Source organism: Emys orbicularis, chromosome 7 (genome assembly GCF_028017835.1).
Source record: "Emys orbicularis isolate rEmyOrb1 chromosome 7, rEmyOrb1.hap1, whole genome shotgun sequence".
In the NCBI taxonomy this organism is placed as follows: domain Eukaryota; kingdom Metazoa; phylum Chordata; order Testudines; family Emydidae; genus Emys; species Emys orbicularis.
Window position 1 is genome coordinate 13,592,563 of NC_088689.1, and position 21,183 is coordinate 13,613,745.

Sequence of the window (21,183 nt, forward strand, 5' to 3'; positions counted from 1 at the left end):
TGACATTTCATTCATGGAGAAAGGAAACTGACAAGTAAGGCAATTCCTTTTTCTAAAGAAATGCAGTGGGACATGGGAGATTGGATTAGAAATGAATGATAACAAACCACTGGCATGTGAAGTCAATTTGTTCTCTAATTCATAAAGTCTCACTTGAACTATTTTTTACTCAGATGGTTCCCAATGATGGACACAGTTAGTTTTGTTCCTGTTACAAAGATGAGGTTATAGAATGCCAAAGAATTAATAAGAACTTGCAGTCTTTTTTATCACTTATCCAGTTTAACTGAATTATATATTTATCTAAGGCCTTGTCTACACTACGAGAGTACTTCGATTTTAGTTAATTCGACTATGTGGAATCGATATTAGAAAGTCGAACATGTGTGTCCACACTAAGGACAGTAATTCGACTTTGTGAGACTTTGTGAGTCCACACTAACGGGGCAAGCGTCGACATTGGAAGCGGTGCACTGTGGGCAGCTATCCCACAGTTCCCGCAGTCCCCGCTGCCCATTGGAATTCTGGGTCGAGCCCCAAATGCCTTCTGGGTAAAAAAATGTGTCGAGGGTGCTTTTGGGCGCCTGTCGTCATCCGTCCGTCACTCCCGCCCTCCCTCCCTCTCTCCCTGAAAGCGCCGGCGGGAAATCAGTTCGCGCGCTTTTCTGATTACTGACAGCGCGGACGCCACAGCAGTGCGAGCATGGATCCCGCTGCGACCATCGCTGCAGTTGTGGCAGTTCTCAACACCTCGCAGCTTCTCATCCACCTGTACCAGAGGCAGCTGCAGATAAATCATGAGAGGAGGCTACGGCACCACCGTGACGGCATGAAGTCGGACACTAGCTCCGACCTCTCAGAGAACATGAGACCCAGCGCCCAGGACATCTCGCTGTCACTGGGTCTTGTGGTTACTGTTGAACAGCGATTCTGGGCCCGTGAAACAAGCACGGACTGGTGGGACCGCATAGTGCTGCAGGTCTGGGATGAATCCCAGTGGCTGCGCAACTTTCGCATGCGGAAGGGGACTTTCCTCGAACTGTGTGAGTTGCTGTCCCCTGCCCTGAAGCGAAAGGACACCCGGATGCGGGCAGCCCTGACTGTCCAAAAGCGAGTGGCCATAGCCCTCTGGAAGCTCGCAACGCCAGACAGCTACCGGTCCGTTGCTAACCACTTTGGTGTGGGCAAGTCTACCGTGGGGGTTGCTGTCATGCAAGTAGCCAAGGCAATCGTCAAGCTACTGCTATCTAAGGTAGTGACCCTGGGAAACGTGGAGCTCATCATAGATGGCTTTGCCGAGATGGGATTCCCAAACTGCGGTGGGGCTATAGATGGGACTCACATCCCTATCCTGGGACCGGACCACCAGGCCAGCCAGTACATCAACCGAAAGGGATACTTTTCCATGGTGCTGCAAGCACTGGTGGACCATCGGGGACGTTTTACTAATATCAACGTTGGATGGCCTGGCAAGGTTCATGACGCTCGGGTTTTCAGGAACTCTGGTCTGTTTAGACGGCTGCAGGAAGGTCTTTACTTCCCGGACCACAAAGTAACTGTTGGGGATGTGGAGATGCCTACAGTCATCCTCGGGGACCCTGCATACCCGCTAATGCCCTGGCTCATGAAGCCCTACACTGGCGCCCTGGACTCAGGGAAAGAACTCTTCAACTACCGGCTCAGCAAGTGCAGAATGGTGGTGGAGTGTGCTTTTGGCCGTCTCAAGGGGAGATGGAGAAGCCTACTCACTCGCTGTGATCTCAGCGAGACCAATATCCCCATTGTGATAGCTGCTTGCTGTGTGCTCCACAATTTGTGTGAGAGCAAGGGGGAGACCTTTATGGCGGGGTGGGAGGTTGAGGCAAATAGTCTGGCTTCTGATTATGCCCAGCCAGACAGCTGGGCGATTAGAAGATCCCAGCGGGACGCGCTGTGCATCAGGGAGGCTTTGAAAGCCAGGTTCCTGACTGAGCAGGGTCTCCAGTGACTGTTTACTTTGTGGACACAGATGCTGAACCTGCCCCCGTTTCTTTACCCAGTTACTGTTGACTATCCTTCCAAGTTACATACCCCCTTCCCCACCTTCCCAACAAATAAAATCTGTTCCGTTTTGTTAATGAACAAAGTTCTCTTTCTTACTGTTTTCGCGGGAATGTTTTAAACCGGGGACGCAGACTGTGGCGGGGGGCGGGTTTAGTGTTCTGATGCAAATGATGCTTCTAAACTCCGGGAATGACAGGCTCCGCAGTGCTGGATTGGTTGTTTCAACGCAGCCTGCCAGCAGTCCTGGGCGGGACTGCGTGTATGTGTCGGCCAAGTGACTTTCTGGCAGGGGGCGGAGGGTAACAGACCCCCTGCTGCGTGGCTCTGTGATCCAGGATAAGGACCGCGGCATAAGATCTCTAACTGCCCTCCCCCGCCACAAAGTCACAGATCAACCCCCTCGCACCCCAGAACATGAAAACCGCCTCCCAGACTGACCAGGGTAACTGGTGACTGCACTGTGTATGTGTCCTGATGCTGGACCTGCCCCCGCCTCTGTAGCCTGCTACAGGTGACTGTCCTGTCCAAGTAACAAACCCCTTCCCCCCCTTCAGACAGAATCCCCTCTAAAAGACACTCTCGGAAACAGTACTTAACAGAAACAGATGTTTTATTATGAACCGCACATGAAAAGGGGGGGGGAGGAAACTTGGACGTGGGCTAGTGTGAGATGTGTAGGAAAGGACTTTTCAAACTTTGTGGAACGAGAGCCTTCCAGTGCTGCAGCAGTGTGCAGGGGCCGACTGAAAGTTTTAACGGCCCTTGCCGCCCCTCCTTCTTTGGACTTTTGGTGAGGGGGGTGTGGGACTTGGTGGCGGGGGAGGGCGGTTAGAGATAGACAGCAGCAGGGCTCTGTCCTCCTGCCTCCGGTCTTGCAGAACATCCACTAGGCGCCGGAGCGTCTCCGTTTGCTCCCTCATTAGTCCAAGCAGGGTTTGAGTAGCCTGCTGGTCCTCCTGGCGCCACCTCTCCTCCCGTTCCATGACTGCTCTGTGCATTTGTGACAAGTTCTCCCTCCACTGTGTCGTCTGGGCTGCCTGCTCTCGTGAGCAGTCCATAAGTTCATAAAACATGTCTTCACGCGTCTTCCTCTTCCTTCTCCTAATCTGCGCTAGCCTCTGGGAGTGTGATGCCAGGCTGGGTTGGGAGACAGTCGCAGATGTGTCTGTGGGAATGGGAAAAAGGGAGTGAATTCCTAAGACAGATAAATGAAGTTGCTAACAAAGAACATAGTCTTTCTCTGTGAACAACACCATGCACTGGACCTTTCACATGCGCACTCAGGACAAGGTCGAATTTTCGGCCCTCGCCTTCAGTGCCTGGGGTCCTGCAGTTGCGATCAGAGAAGCGTGGCAGGACACCTCTACTTCTGTTGCAGGAAAGCATGGTAAGCCGTAGACTTGTGGCAGCTTAAAAATGTAATAGTAGCACTGGGCTCCTTTCGCACTGAATGCAAGGCCACTCTCTGCTGGCAGCAATCAGGGAAGCATGAGCTCTGCCCCTGTCCCACCACCTCGCGGCTGTCCCCGGGAAAGCTCCCTGTATGCTGCCCCTCTGCCGCCTCCACCGCGTGGCTGCAAAGCAGTCCCAATACTAACATTCCCCTCCCTAATTTAAAGCAGGGCGTCATGTGTGATATTACTCTCGGAGACCGAGAGGGGAAGGATGCTTCGGGAGACCATGCAGAGGCCAGGGCCGTATGCCGCCATGCTGTGCCGTGCCATGATCCCGGACTACCTAATGGACTCATGGCGTGGGAACGTGTGTTACCACGGTGGACCGAGCAAGATCGCCCTGCCGCGGAACCTGATGCGCATGCTTGAGCGGTACCTCCAGGAGAGCTATGCCGAGCTATCCCAGGAGGACTCTCTGTCCATTCCCGGGCACATTGACCGTCTTTTCCTTTAAGTGCAGCATAAGGGACTACAGAGTGGAGCGTCCTGTGGTGGCCTAATCATGAATATCCGGACATTATTTGATTTTTTATACAGAGTTAGGACTAAATAGTTGACTAAGCCAACTAAATCATGAACACCAAATTGCTAATATAGTTAATATTCCTGTTTTGTTATAAATAAAAGTTTCTATGTTTAAATGAGTGAATGAAAAGCCCATTCTTAACAATATAAATATTCCAGTTATGTTAAAATTAAATGTTTAGATGTTTAAAGCACTCACTGCTTGATCCTTCCCCTGATTCGGTGTCCGGGGTAACGGCTGTGGACGGTTGGTAGGGGATCTCGGTAAGGGTGATGAAGAGCTCCTGGCTGTCGGGGAAATCAGCGGTGCAAGCGCTGTCGACTTGAGGCTCACCAGGGAAGCTCCAGTAATGAGGCTGGCTTAGAGAGCTGACAAGTGTAAACACCCCTGAGTGGCAGGACTCAGTGCCAACAATTCATGCATTGGTGCAGACCCTACTTCACCTCTGATAAACCCAGTGAGGCAGTTCCCTATCCTGCACTATTACAGGTGAAGCTGAGGGCTTCCCCAAGCATTGATTTCTTGATACTGTAGGGGCATAAGAATTTGAGTGGTAGTGAGCACCAGCTTATTAGAGTCCATACAAGAGGCTGATGCAGAAGACATTTCGAGAGTGCCAGTAGACCATCAGTGCATTTCTTTCAAAGCTCCAAAATCTAGGCAGTTTTAAATCAAGACCTCTGGATTTTCTCCACTTGAAGTCATGTGTTTGAAGCAGAGGTGTGGTCAATGAGTCTAGGTATCAATACATGCTCATTGATCTGGCCCAGTCACTGTGCATTGGCAAAGGTAGGATCTTTCTGTGCAGTCACAGCACTTTTTCTATTGAAGCCAGTGGTTATACCCAGAGAGTCAGTGTTCTCAGTGTGGTAAACTGCGGTCTTGATGCCAGCACTCCCACTACCTCTTAAACTCAGGGCTCGCGTACAGGCAGTGTCAGTGCTTCCTGGAACACTGATGATGCTTCAATTCAAGCTGTATGGGTGGGGAAGCAGGGGATCAGTCTTATGAAGGCTGCTGTTTGGACTCAGAAGAACCAGACGTCTCATCTGTCTGAATCATGTGATGCCAAATACTGTTCTACTCCTGAGAAACACTGTGGCATTGACTCCACTGGGGAGGATCCTACCTTCCCTAGGTTTCTACAGGAGCAGTCCAAGAAAGTTAATTTAGAGTTAAAAGTGGCCTAGGAATTTGGGAGCCATGACTGAGATATTGGAATGAGGACTCAACATCTAATACAGTTAACAAGACCTTGCACCGTGTATTTTGAACATCTAATAATGGTTTGATAGAGTCACAGAAACTGCTTCAGTCTGGAAGACAGTTGAGTAAAAAATATTCTCTCTGAGGAGGATGTGAGCTACATCTCCCATCTTCTCTACAAGGTTTGGGATTAAACATAGCCATGGCTAGAGGAAAGACCAGCCACACTTATGGTATTGTGTCCCCAAATCCTGATCTCTGGCAGTGGGATTCATTTGAATGAAGGGTTTACCACTCTGCAGTTGCAAGTCTTCTCATATGGGTCACCAGCCCTTCATTAATCATGGGTCAGGAGGAACTATGGAACAAGGTCACCACCCTGGTCAAGATTCTTCCCCAAGAAAATCCTAGGACCTTAAAAAGCTTGTTCATGAGGATGTAAATCTAGTTTGGGTTTCGGTTCTGTCAGATATGGGGAAGATGGTGGTGAGGGTTGTTGCCGCAAGGGGTGATGCTTATGGATCATCTAGGCTGAAGATATACAGTTTCCACGAGTGAGTAGAGGGGAAATCAGGCTCAAATGGATCCCTTCACTTGGGCCCCACAAAAACGTCTTGTCTATTTTCTTCAACTGTCTGAGTCCAGCTGAAAGACTCAGAGAGAACTTAACTTGCAAATGCCGCCCAAAGGTGCCAATGTCAAATTAGGGTACAGAACTCACTATGTATGGGCATTTGAGATATGTGGCATTTTTGTGTAAGGTTCACAAAATGAGTGAAATGGGCCCGTATATGGCAATGCACCTATGCACAGGTTATTTCACTATATCTGTGTTCTCTTGGTGCTGCATAAGCTGACCTCAGGACATTTCACTCTTTCCTATCAGTCCGTGGGCAAATCCAGAAGCCCCTCAGAAATCCTGTATTCATTCAAGTTGGGTGAAATTCACCTTTGTGTAGAGGGCCAGTACAACTCACGTGCACTTCTTAACTGGGACTTGTGTGGTGCATAGAATTTGTGCTGGTCCTCTGCACAAGGAAGTCATTTCAACCATTATTATTGATCCAAAATATCCTAGAAGCCACTATTGTAAAATTAATCATAGCTTATATTGTATGAAGAGTAGGAGTAACATGACAGTGCACCTTTTGTTGCTGGGAAACAGGCAATAAATTCTGACTCTTTACTTACATGTTTTTATTAGGTTATACTCCTTGAAAGGGTGCAATACTTGAATGTCTTCAGTGGTCATGCAACTTTTTTTAGATATTAAATCAACATATGCATAGAAGCATGCTTATGATAGGACACAGGATAGACACAGTACACTGCTTAGTGCAGCTTAATAAAAGATTATATTTAAACCATCAAGTGCCTAGAGACAATATGATAGGTGCTTTCATAAATTAAAACAATGTAGCCCAGTGGGCTAGCTTGCCTTTATTATATTCATTGCTTTGCATTATATTCTGCTTTGCATTATATTCTGCAGTAATGTAAGAAACCTACAGGCCTGTATCCTGTAAGACATCAGCTTCAGCAAGTTAGCATAAGGCTTGAGGCCTATGAACTTTGAACAAACAAACTTTGCACAGATAAACAGCCCAATGGAAAACCCCAAGTATTTGGGGAGCTGAAAATAAAGTTTAAGGGGAAATTCTGACTGCAGGTACATTATTCAACCACAGAAGTGTGCTGGCAATGAACTGATGTACATAACAAGTACATGAGATACAGCTAAGGCTAGCTTGCTTGCTTGCACATCTTTTCTTATGGGTTTGCATATTTGTTTTATTATAATAAGTTTATATTAGAGTATATTTTGACTGTAACGCAAGGGACCTACAGGTCCTATATTTTGAGCTAGGGCAAAGTTACCATACATATGTTTGGGACTTTTTTTTTTTTTTTTTAATGGAGATATCCTATCTCCTAAAACTGGAAGGGACCTTGAAAGGTCATTGAGTCCTGCCTTCACTAGCAGGACCAAGTACTGATTTTGCCCCTCCCTTGGTGGCCCCCTCAAGGATTGAACTCACAACCCTGGGTTTAGCAGGCCAATGCTCAAACCACTGAGCTATCCATCCCCCCCTTTCACCTAGTCAGATGTGATAAGCTAAAGCATAAGGTCCATATTTGGTTGCGACCTTTAACACAGAGGATGCATTGAAATAGGTTCGCATTGCACGCCCTTTTAAACTTAACAGGTACACCACAACTTGAAACTTGGAAAGAACCAAAATAACCGGTTAGAACAAAAATAACAGATGTGATACCTAACCACAAAACGAATTGAAAGGGTTAGAGAATAACTGGAAATAGCAGGCCATCAAAAGGTCAATGACCAAACCATAGATTTTGTAAGTAATCTGTTTAAAACATTCTTTCCTTTGTCCTTGAAAATAGGAGATGTATCTTTGGAAACATGCCAGAGTAGTACTGATAATTCATTATTACCACTTAAAGCAAATGATCATAGTCCTATAGCATATATAAAGTATCTAATGTAATTGCTTCTTCAAAGATTTGAAATATACAATATGTTTCAAGTATAACCAAATACTGTAAGTGCATTTGAAAGTAGATACTATTCAAAACAATATATTGGATTTTTTGAAAAGTACAAAACAATTACTGTAATAACTAAAGTACTATAATGATAGAATTAATTCAGTGACTAGGGCTTTTGTAATTGAAACCATATTTCTTGACTTATAAAAAGCAATACACATGCTTAATAGGACAGTATGAAGAGTATCAAACTACTAGGCAGAAATGAACTGGAAGCTAGAGTATGTATTCTTATGAAAAAAATAAATGCAGGTTACTTTAAAAAAAACCTATTTAATTCATTTTTTACAGTGCTGCAAATCTTTACATTTAAGCAGTTTCTTTCAACTGAAAATAGGCAAAAAAAGAAGGAAGTATATCAAAATATTTTGTTGCTGTACAATGCATTGCTTAGCTTGGTTTTATATTACAGGCATTACATCAGTTCTTCATGCATTATGCCAGAACAGCTAAAATGGCTAACTGTAAAATTGCATTGTCATATTTCCTTCAGGAGTGTTGAAGGTCAATTCTATAGCTGTTTGCAGGAGTTAATGGTTCTTAGAGACAAAAATGGATACTTATGTGAGATTAAATTGCAAAACATTAAGTACTAAAAATGCAGTCAAATTCTTCCTTATAATTCACTCTTTTTTCAACAACTCTCTGAGTATTGATATTTAGGTTGCTTTAGACAGACTGTACGGATATTTTCAAGTTATGTGCACTTTTTTTTGGTTTAGATATTTATTTTTATTTACATCAAAGTTGTGTTGTATGACATCCTTGGGATGGGAATCTGGGAAGATCCAGTCAACTACATGCCTGTGGAAGGCAATTTGATCTGATAGACAAGCCACTGAATGGGGAGACCTGGGTTCTGGGCCTGCTTCTGTGTCTGACCTGCTCTGTGACATTGGGAAAGCCACTTCACTTTATGTGTTTCCTCTCTCACCCCTTGTCTGTCTTGCATATTTAGGTTATAAATTATTCAGGGTGATTATCTCTCACTATATGCTTGTGAGAGATGGCTAGCACAATGAGCCTTATAGGTGCTACTGTAATAATAAAAGATCTGCATGCTTGGGGAGTGAGGAATCCATAATCAAGGACAGGATAATTTGTCATGTGGAAATACTAGATTTAATTAAGGATAGTCAGCATAGATTAGTAAAAAGAAGATCATTATCACAAATCTGATAAGAAAGATTATTTGAAGAAAAAAGAGAATTCCAAAAAAAAGTATTTTCCATTGATCAGTACAGATAGATTATGCTTTACTGATATGGAATTCAATAAACTTTGAGTAGTTTCCTGTTAGAAATAATACATTTGCTTTGTCACAGAATTATTTTTCATGATTAAATTTTTGAAGGAATCCTGTACAATTAAATACCTCTTCATTTCACGGTAGAAGTTATTATTTGTGTAGTTTTATAGGTAAACACCGAACAGTTCAGTACAGAGTCTTACCAAACAAATAGCAGGTTCCTAGATGTAAAGTGCTTACTTTTAGAGTCATAGACTGAAACAACAGATAATAAAAACAGTACAATACAAAAACATGCGTTTGGACAGGCATTGTAGTCAGAATACTTCAAAGTTGTGAACATTTAAATCATTACGTGATTCCTAAAGTGGGCAACCTTATATATGAATCTTGAAACTTTCAAGACTGTTCAGATTTAAGAAGGTTTTTATTGTTATATTTTTTCTATAAAGCGTTAAGTCTCATAGATTCAGATCAAGGAATTTACAATCTGTGTAAGCTGAATAGTCCAGAATTTTTTCCTTTTTGTTTTGTAAAACTGAGGACATTTGTGTTCCGATATAAAATATGGTATTTTCTGAATACTGCCTAACTTGTAATAAACTAATTCTATCATTGAAAAAATCTAAGGGACAGAGCAATCAAAAATGTCCTGTTATCTCACAATAACTTGCGTCATGTAATTATACCTGTTACACAATATATAGTCTTGCTACTGTAATAGGCAATGTTGAACAATCTTAATGACAGGGAAAGAAAAGCAGATTCTTTAAAATGCTCCATTTTTAAAAGAAAATAAATAGAGCATTGTGCCTTAACTCTTCTTTTAAAAGTTACCAACTTAAAGACATTCCCCAAAACTGGGTGTAATTTTATATGCCTATGTTCAAGCTATGAGACTACTGTGAGAAATCAAGTTACTTAAAGTGCTTTGCAATCTTTGGATGAAAGGTCAAGTACAATAGTAAAAAGTACTATTATTGCCTGTAATCATCAGCCCCAGATCGATGTATTGAGGGGAGCCCTCCATGGCTCCAGTATCTGTATTAGGAAACTAGAAGAGATTGTAGACTGGGGTTGGGGCTGGAGGCTGGACAAACACATCATCTTTGTCTGGCCCCATTGAGTTTATGCAGAAAAGTTAACACAGTCTGGTGGTATATTTTCTGTAGACCTTCCCTCTCCCATAGATCTAATGCTACCATGGAGCCAGGAGGAGAGGCCATAGCAGAGCCAGAAGATTGCAGCTCTGAGGGCAAGATGTTTTCTTCAGGGGTTGAGGTGGTGGGGAAACATTTCTTCTGCTGAAATGGTTAGCGTGGAGTTTAGTGGAGGGATCCTTGTGGTGATTTCATTCATTGAAATCCACCCACAGGCTTTTCAATGAAAGTGGAGAATTTTTATTATAGGCATGTCTGTAACACCACCTAAAATCAATCAATGTGCAATCAATTTGCAAACAGGTAGAAGATAATAAGGTGAGAAGAACAGTCATCATGGATTTGTCAAGAACAAATCATGCCAAACCAACTAATAGCTTTCTTTGACAGGGCACAAGCCTTGTGGATGGGAGGAGGCAGTAGACATGGTATATCTTGACTATAGTAAGGCTTTTGATACCGTCTTGCATGGATGACTTATAAACAAACTAGAGAAATACAACCTAGATGGAGCTACTATAAGGTTGAAAACCATTCCCGGAGAGTAGTTATCAGTGGTTCACAGTCATGCTGGAAGGGCATCTCGAGTGGGGTCCCTCAGGGACCAGTTCTGGGTACAGTTCTGTTTAATATCTCCCATCAATGATTTAGAGAGAGTACACTTATAAAGTTTGTGGACAAAACCAAGCTGGGAGGGGTTGCAAGTGCTTTGGAGGATAGGGTTAAAATTCAAAATGATCTGGACAAACTGGAGAAATGATCTAAGTAAAAAAGTCAACAAGGACAAATGCAAAGTAGTCCACTTAGGAAGGAACAATCAGTTGCACACATACAAAATGGGAAATGACTGCCTAGGAAGCAGTACTGCAAAAATGGATCTGGGGGCCCTAGTAGTTCACAAGCTAAATACGAGTCAACAGTGTAACACTGTTGCTGAGAAAGCAAACATCATTCTGGGATGTATTAGTAGGAGTTTTGTAAGAAAGACACAAGAAGTAACTCTTCCGCTCTACTCCATGATGATTAGGTCTCAGCTGGAGTATTGCATCCAGTTCTGGGTGCCACATTTCAGGAAAGATGTAGACAAATTGGAGAAAGTCCAGAGAAAAGCAACAAAAATGATTAAAGGTCTAGAAAACATGACCTATGTGGGAAGATTGAAAAAACTGGGTTTGTTTAGTTTGGAGAAGAGAAGACTGAGAGGGGACATAACAGTTTTCAAGTACATAAAAAGGTTATTACAATGGGGAAGCAGAAAAATTATTCTCCTTAACCTCTGAGGATAGGACAAGAAGCAATGGTCTTAAACTGCAGCAAGGGTGGTTTAGGTTGGACATTAGGAAAAACTTCCTAACTGTCAAGGTGGTTAAGCACTGGAACACATTGCCTCTGGAGGTTGTGGAATCTCCATCATTGGAGATTTTTAAAAGCAGGTAAGACAACCCCCTGTCAGGGATGGTCTAGCTAATACTCTTGCCATGAATCCAGGGGACTGAACTAGATGATCTCTTGAGGTTCTTTCCAGTTCTATGATTCTATTGTTAAGGTTGCCTGACACTTCCCATGATAAAGACCCTGTTTTCAGTTGCTTATAATTTTGTCAGACTTTAAGTGAGATAAATTTTCTATGCCAGATATCTGCCTCCGGCTGAATTTTTTGGGAAAATTTGAGCCAAAATGGTTCAGCAATTTCCAAAAAATACGTTGGTGTACCTGTGTTAAAAATTAAGACTTTTTCTTTGAATATCTCTAGCACCTTCATGCTTTGGAGCAAAAACTTGACATTTGACAGAGCATGGACTTTGTGTCAGGGATGTGCCTTATGCCATCCCCATAAAAATCTGGAAAGATTTGGCCACAACAGTTTTAGAAAAATGATATTTCTCTCATGCTCAGTGGAAACTCCTTTGATTTTTAGCCGCTAAACTCTTGAAGATTCTATCCAAACTGAGCATTCTTGAGCCTCTCACAGCTCTAGTTCTGACCAGACTGCACTTGAGCCTTCCACAGAGAGCAACTGAGTTTGCCCCATTCTATCTCACATGCTACCCAAGTGACTGAGCATGCTCCAACACAGAGCTATAGGGATTAAGCTGGACTTTGCCTGGAATGCCTGTTCGCAGCTTCTCCAGGCCGAAAAAGGGCCAAGTAGTGGAGCTGTGAGGAGGGAGTCTGTTACTCCCACATTCTCTGTGATCCTCCTCCTGGCACAGAGGCTGTGTAGAGGAGGAAGCTGTATGATTTGAATGCAGAGTGGACAAAAGACAGAGCCAGGGGAGGGAAAGGAGTAGATAGGGATAAGTAGTCTGGTGTGATGGGGACTGGACGTGAGGAGAGAAACTGTGACTGGGAGATGAGGGAGTCTGCTACTGATTAAGCAAGGAGACTGGGACCATGAACTGGGGACAGAGAGGAGGTGGAAACTGGATAGTCAAAGACACTGGGATGGGAGTTGGGGAGGGAAAAGGGAGGAGAAACCTGAGAATCAGTTGGCTAGCAATGAGAGCAGATGATGATGTGTGGGAAGGATGCAGACTGGACAAGGAGACTGGGACTAAGAACTAGCGTGAGGGGGAATGGAGTTGGAGGGAAGGGGAAACATCTGACTGGGATGTTGGGAAATACCTGGGATTAGCTCGGCAGAGACTGCACCAAGAAACCAAATAGGGGGAGACTGGGATAAGGAGCTGGGGAGAGAGTGGAGGGAGAGAGACTGGGTGAGTAGCTGTGGGACTAGGAGTGTCAGGGCAAGGAGACCGGGACTGGATGTGGACAGGCAGAGTGACTGAGAGTTGGAGGGAGGTGGGTACTGGGACTCTGAAGGGTAGACTAGGCTTCCACATGCCCGCCCAGCTGCCTTTGCTGCCACCGGTACCGCCCCGTATGCGCCTAGGAGCAGAGGCGCCGAATTCCAGATTTCCCGGGGCGTGCTCAACCCCCCCACGCTCAGTCCTAGGCCCTTCCCCCAATGCCCCACCCCCACCCCACCTCTTCCCACCCTGTTCTGCCCCCTTCCCTGAGGGTGCCCCATATACAACTGGGGCATGATCTAAAGGGCAGGTCATGTGTTGTCCCCCCCTTGCCCAGCCCAGGGCCACCGTGCTCTCCCTGCCCCATGTTACCTGCGGGGGAGGTGCTTTGTCCTCCTGCTGCACCTACCCCCCCCCCCCCCAGCTCATTCTGCTGCTCTCCCTGGCGGGCAGGAGCCCAGGCAGGGAGCAGGAGGGAGCCGCTTTTAATGCCTGAGCAGTGGTTTCCCAGGAATTGAAATTAGGGGGGGCATTAGAATTTACGGCCGGGGGGGGTGTCATGGCCAATGAGAGAGATAAATAAAGTAAATGTTTTGTTAGGATAATGCAAATTTAACATAAGGCTAATGCAAGTTACACCAAAACACATAACAGGTCTAGATTTCTAAAAAAATATAATTTTTTTAAAAAAATGTATTTAATTTAAATTGACTTTTGAAAAGTAAGCCATCATGGGATAAGAGGGAAGTCCTCTCATGGATCAGTAACTGGTTAAATGATGGAAAACAAAGGGTGGGAATAAATTAACAGTTTTCAGAATGGAGAGAGATAAATAGTGGTATCCCGGAGGGGTCGGTACTGGGACCATTACTGTTCAACATATTCATAAATGATCTGGAAAAATGGGTAAACAGTGAGGTGGCAAAATTTGCAGATGATACAAAACTATTAAGATAGTTAAGTCCCAGGCAGACTGCGAAGAGTTACGAAGGGATCTCACAAAACTGAGGGACTGGGCAACAAAATGGCAGATGAAATTCAATGTTGATAAATGCAAAGTAATGCACATTGGAAAACAATCTCAACTATACATACAAAATGATGGAGTCTGAATTAGCTGTTAACACTCAAGAAGGAGATCTTGGAGTCATTGTGGATAGTTCTCTGAAAACATCCACTCAATGTTCAGCGGCAGTCAAAAAAGCAAACAGAATGTTGGGAATCATTAAGAAAGGGATAGATAATAAGATAGAAAATATCATATTGCCTCTATATAAATCCATGGTACGTGCACACCTTGAATACTGTGTGCAGATCTGGTCACCCCATCCCAAAAAAGATATATTGGAATTGGAAAAGGTACAGAGATGGGCAACTAAAATGATTAGGGATATGAAACAAGAGGAGAAATTAAAATGACTGGGAATTTTCAGCTTAGAAAAGAAACGACTAAGGGTGGATATGATAGAGGTCTATAAAATCTTGACTGGTGTGAAGAAAGTGAATAAGGAAATGTTATTTAATCCTTCACATAGCACAAGAACTAGCAGTCACCCAATGAAATTAGTAGGCAGCAGGTTTTAAAAAAGCAAAAGGAAGTACTTCTTCACACAACATAAAGTCAACCCGTGGAACTCTTTGCCAGGGGATGCTGTGAAGAGCAAAACTATAACAGGATTAAAAAAAGAAGTAGATAAATTCCTGGAGAATAGGTCCATCAGTGGCTATTAGCCAGGATGGAGAGGGATGCAACACCATGCTCTGAGTGTCCGTAGCCTGTTTGCCAGAAGCTGGGAATGGGCAACGGGATGGATCACTTGATGATTACCTGTTCTGTTCATTCCCTCTGAAGCACCTGGCCTTGACCACTGTCAGAAGACAGGCTACTGGGCTATATGGACCATTGGTCTGACCCAGTATGACCATTCTTATGTAAAAATTAATTATAATAATAAAAATGTTTAGTACAGAAACTCCCCAACATAATGACCTCTCAAGATAGCAACGATGTGAGATGACAACCTTGGCAAATACTGCATTTTAAAAATCTTGGCCTACTAGGAAACATATTTATATAAATTTCCATTCCCAGTCACAAATCTAGCATTCTGCAGCAAAGTCACTAAAATATAGTCCAACAAACAAATGTTTGTTTAATGTGCCCCTCACTTTTCCCTCCACCGCACCCCACTCACCGGTGTTGTCCTTGGTCAGTGGAGACTCAGAGTTTCAGAGGTGTTTTCACGTGAGTACACCTCCCTGGTGGGGGGCAAGAAGGCATTTTGCTTGTTCCTCCAGCTGCTCCCTGTTCGCTCTGGCCACTGCTGTTTGTTGTGCCACCGTTCACTCCACCACTCTGTTGCCAATGACCCTGCGCAGTCACCTTCTGCTGCCACCTGCCACTGTGACCTCTGAGTTGGTCTCTTGAGGTTTCACCCAGCTCTCAGTGATTTCAGCTGAGCTCTCAGTGGGGGAACCTCACTGCTAGTGCAGTCTGGGCCGTCTCTTCCACAGAAACACTGTCCCCACAGCAGGACTAAGCACTTAGACCTGATTATCAGTGATTTCAGCTGCAGTGGTCACTTAACAGATCAAAAGACTATCTATGGAGCCTAATTGGCTCTGTCTTTAAACAGTGGAGAGGGACAGGTCCCCACCCTCTCTCTTGATGCCCTAAGTCAGCACAGGCTAAGTACAATTCTACTGCCCTTTACTCATACAATAAGAATAACAACATTTCGCCCCCTTCCCCTGCATTTAAGTGATTTGTAACCCAACCCCAGCCAAAATCTATCACTTGGGCAACACAGCTCTGTTTGCTGGATACCTAGCTAGATTAGGTGTGAATGTAAATACAATCTGGTCCCGAAACCTTTCCCTCCAGCCCCAGCTCATCACTAGCTGTCAGGGAGAGCTCATTTAGACTTTGCTTACAAATCATCATTTGAAATTATTAGGTTGGTCAACATCACCGAAATGAATGCACTGACATTGTCATAAAAAACAACAGCTGTATAAGGAAGCTAGTCTATCTTCATACTTTTCAAATCTATTATACTTTTTCAGATACACGTATTGTATCATACACTGTATATGCTTTTAAAGTGTGTATTAATGTTTCAATTTCAATTCAAATTTTCAAACAGTCACTAAATTGGCATGTAACTAGTTCACAAAACTGGGGGAGGGTGTTGGGGAAATTCAGGGGGGGTGTAGGGAAATCACTGTGCCTGAGAGAGCCTGGCTGGGGAGGAGGCAGCTTCCACTCCCCGCCCAGCTTGGCTGTCAGGGACCATGGCACCCGAGTCTGGCCAGGGAGCGGAAACCACCACCCCAGCCAGGTTCTCTCTTGCGTCCTGGCCTCTGAGCCATGCGGCCCCCAGGCCAGCCCCACCTCTTCCCACCCCCTGCTCCTCCCCCTTCCCCTCAGCGCCTCCAGCATGCCACCAAACAGTTGACAGCGGCGGGTGGGAGGCACTGGCAGGGACGGAAACAAGCTGATCAGTGCTGTTGGGGGAGGTCCTGGGCAATTGCCTCTTTTGCCCTCCTGTCGGCGGGCCTGTATCTGATTGTGCAATCAAAGACTGTATCATAATGAATTCACAAGGGGGCTGAATCAAGGTTGCACAATCAACCTTAATTCTGGCATTTCCTAACTTCTCAGTGCTTGACTTTGCCACATGAATAATGTTTTAACATTTGTTTTGTGTGTAATACAATATATATGCACTTAATAAGTGCTGAGGTTACTGAGTAGATGAACAAAAAATAACAACTTGGGAATGCTGTGTCTAGCATAATACTTTTTACTGGAGTGCTAATTTTAGGAAGTTTTTAGCTATATAGAATGAGACATTTGCCATTAAACTGTAATTTGCAACAGTTCTTTCAGGGTGATGGGTGCTATTCTCTTCTCCCTTTGTACATGAAGCTGGTTGGAAAGTATAAATGACAAACAAACAAAACTCTGAAAAGCTGCGTTAATTCCATGGGAGAATCAAGTTATGTTGTAAATGCCATTGATGCTTATTTTCTTCTATGATGTTGTAACAAAGACTCAGTGGTATTTTTCCCCAATTTTGAATAAAATGAGCACAATAACAACAAAATATTACGTTGGAGAACTATTAAGGAGATCAACAGCAAAACAGACTTGAGAAAATTAAAACTTAAATTGTTTTTCTCATAGGAGTTAAGCTGTTATAATTAGAGTATACTCCAGATTCAACAAATTGCTAGATGATATGACATCCAAGTTAAGCAGTTTTTCAATATTGCTCATAAATAATATAAATCTAATGCAACATTCTCTTGCAGCCAAGTTTCTTGAAGAGTACAAAACAATGAAAAACAAAAAGTGACAATAACTGAGTGATCCAGACCTTCCCAATAGGGAAAAAGTTCTATAGAAATTAATAGATAATGATAACCTTTCTCCTGGTTTTCTGAACCATCCTATAAAATTTAATAGAAAATTATAACTCTGCTAGAGAATTCTGTGGAATGGTTCATAAAACCAAGAGAAAGGTTATAATTTTCTATTAAATTATGTAGGTTTTTAGAGTAATTTCTTATCATCTTATTCATTTAATCACTATGAAATTCTGTAGGATATTTCGTAAGAGTTATAAAGCTGAAGAGAACAACTTATTTTATAAATAGGACAGGGATATTTTTCAACTTCTGGCATTGATATGCCTTGTCACCTACACAATATCTACTGCCCCATCTTATTTAGCAATAGAAGTAACTATCTCAAGAAATTAATCATTGAAAGGCTAATTGCAACATGAGGATCTGTTTAGAGACATCTAGGGAATCCTAGGTTTTGTTTCATGTTTTTACTCATTTCATTATTGTTATTGTTATAAATTATAATTAATAATAATGATTTTCTCAGTGCTCCAAAAATGAGTTTGGCACCTAACACAAACAAAAATATAGTTCCTGCCCCCGTAAGAGCTCACAATTGAACTGCAACATAAGTGAAAGCGATAAACAGAGAAAAGAGGAAGAGTAACAGTAATAAGAGGTCATGGTTATGTAGTAAGGCAAGAACACATCTGGACAGCTTCATTTTTTATTCCCCTACTTCTCACAGGCAAGATGGCAGAAGTGATTTTCAAGGAGGAATTTGAATGAGATGAGGAAGATGACTTGCAGGACAGGTTTGGGGAGGGTATTCCATGTATAATGGGGCCATGTGAGAGGAAACAAAAGAGACATTGAGACATCTGGAGCAGTGGTAGTAGGAGCACTGTTTATTTTCAGCTGCTTAAGGGCTAGACTGGGCATGGATGGAACAGTCACGCAGCAGAACAGGGAGTTGAAATGGAGCTTTTCACGGTTGGGTTAGGGCTCTTGGGTTTTGGTTCCTGGTGCTCAGTCTAGTGCAGGGGCTCCACCACAGATGTTACCCTCAGGGAGCAGGTGGGCAGGAAATGGATGGTTAGAGGCAGGGAGCAGGTAAAACCATGGCTTCTTCCTCTGGTTAGCAGAGCTAGCTGGACACATGGGGGAGTATGCTGCACCCCATAAAGGGGTGTTGAAAATTACTCTTACCCCTTCAGCATAACAGGAGCTTGGGCAGAATGGTGCAGCTGAAGGGTGTCCACCGCTTCCTCTGGGCTGTAACCTAAAGCCATAGTGTAGTTCTTTGGGTTCTGTATTTTTCTAGAAAAGTCTGTTTCTCAAGATGTATTTGAATTGTGACTGCATACCTCTGAGTAGATGTTGGTTATACATTAGCAGTGGAATAAACATAAAAGTTATGACGAAGAATATTCATAAACAGTTTTTGAACAATCTCATTTATTATTTGTATCCTACATCCCTACAGTGTGTGTAACCCCACCAAAAATGGCCACTCCTCCTCCCCCCATTGCTGCCATGCTAAGAAGTGAGTTATGGAGAACATGAAGAGGAAATGATGATAGCTGTCATTTAGAGCAGATATAGCAGATATGAATTTTGAAAGGCACCATAGCATTTTCTTTATTTTGCCTCTGCCAGTGTTGTTTTAAAACGGATTATTTAAAAATTGGGTTATTGTTTTTGTTTTTTAAACTATTTGGTTGAAATTATGCATGTTAACAAAGAATAACTGTATAGTATATTACTGCTGTAGAACATGTTTTCTAAGGAAATACACAAAACAAAATGAACGATGTAACAATTTTGAAGATTATGAACTCTCATCTTAACTTCTCAAGATATACATTCCAGATCTCAAATTACTTGTGAATTTAATACATAGCTAAAGACAGTGCTGTTGCATTTGTTTGGATCTATCTTATATCAAATGTCTTAAACATTTACTTATCCCCACGTCTAATAAGTTAAAACTGTCCCCTTATATTTGGAAAAAATGTTCACTCTAATGTTGTATTAAAAATTATAAAATGTGTTTAATAGTAATTCAGTTCATTTTTATTTCTGCAGCTGTGACTCTGAAAACAGGTACCTCGGAAATCCACTCAGGGGAACGTGTTACTGTGAGTACTTAAATGCTTCATTTTCTCTAATCTCACAAATTAAGCACTGTATACACATAATATTGTGGGTTTATTTTCACTGTAAAACAAATTAGACAGAATGCTTGGTAGATATTTATTTTTTGATGTATAAAGAAAATGCCCATTCAGGCCTCTCTAGGTACTTGTGAATTTATTTAAAACACCAAAAACTAGGCAAGTCCCCTCAAAATTGCAGCTGAAACTGAACACATTGAAACCTGCTCCCTCAGGCAAAGGCCTGAATGAACAACTAAACTCTTGCATCAGACACTCTAGATCAACATTCAAGAGCTCAGTCAGCCCAGAGAGGGAATATGGCTCTACTGTGGCTTTTAAACCACAACTCATGGTAGGGACATGGAGACGGATAGTACTATAGCAAGACCCCCTGCGGGCAATACGTAAAACCAAAAGAATGGCTGTACTGGGTCAGACCAATGGTCCATCTAGCCCAAGATCCTGTCTTCTGACAGTGCCAGTGCAAGGTACTTCAAAGGGCATGAACAGAACAGGGCAAATATCAAGTGATCTGTCTACTCAGAGGTTTAGGGACACCCAGAGCTTGGGTTTGCACCCCTGACCATCCTGGCTAATAGCTATTAATGGACCTATCCTCTATGAACTTATCTAATTCTTTTTTGAACCCAGTTATACTCTTGACCTTCACAACATCCCCTGGCAATGAGTTCCACAGGTGGACTGTGCATTATGAGTAGAAGTATATCCTTGTGTTTGTTTTAAACCTGCTGGCTATTAATTTCATAGTGTTCTCTGGTTCTTGTGTTATGTAAAGGGGTAAATAACACTGCCTATTCACTTTCTCCACACCTTTCTTGATTTTATAGACCTCTATCATCTCGGTCATCTCTTTTCCAAGCTAAAGAGCCCTAGTCTTTTTAATCTCTCATTTTATATAAGCTCTTTCATACCCTGAATAATTTTTGTTGCCTTTCTCTCTGTACCTTTTCCAATTTTAATATATCATTTTTGAGATGAGACAACCAGAACTGTATGCAGTACTCCAGGTTTGGGCATACGATGTATTTATATAGTGACATTATTGTATTTTCTCTAATTATTGATCCCTTTCCTCCTGATTCCTAACATTCACTTAGCTTTTTTGACTACCGTTGCACATTGAGCAGATGTTTTTAGAGAACTGTCCACAAGGATTCCAAGATCTTTCTTGAGTGGTAACAGCTAATTTAAACCCCGTCATTTTATATGTATAATTAGAATTGTTTCCAATGTGCATTACTTTGCGTTTGTCTACACTGAAATCATCTGCCAGTTTATTGCCTGGTCACCCAGTTTTGTGAGATCCCTTTGTAACTCTTCACATTCAGCTTCAGACTTCCTTGAATTTTTGCTACCTCACTGTTCACCTCCTTTTCCAGATCATTTATGAATATGTTGAGCAGCACAGGTCCCAGTACAGATCCTTGGGAGACCCTGCTACTTATCACTTTCCATTGTGAAAACTGACCATTTATTCCTACCCTGCTTACTTTGTTGAAGAGCCTTTGGTGGGGGACCTTGTCAAAAGCTTTTTGATAGTCTAAGTACACTCTAACTGGATCACCCTTATCCACATGCTTGTTGTCACCCTCAAAATATTTGAATAGATTGGTGAGACATGATTTCTCTTTACAAAAGTCATGTTGACTCTTCCCCAGCATAATGTACTCATCTGTGTGTCTGATAATTCT

At 42.9% G+C, this 21,183-nt stretch overlaps 1 protein-coding gene across 1 annotated transcript in view; it reads left to right on the forward strand.

The window, feature by feature from the left end:
- Positions 1 to 21,183, forward strand: part of ATRNL1 (attractin like 1) — a 1,044,719-nt gene that overhangs the window by 456,842 nt on the left and 566,694 nt on the right. Inside the window, exon 21 of the mRNA XM_065407744.1 lies at positions 19,401 to 19,453. Within this exon, the coding sequence (XP_065263816.1) occupies positions 19,401 to 19,453 (53 nt within the window). The remainder of the gene's footprint in view (positions 1 to 19,400; positions 19,454 to 21,183) is intronic.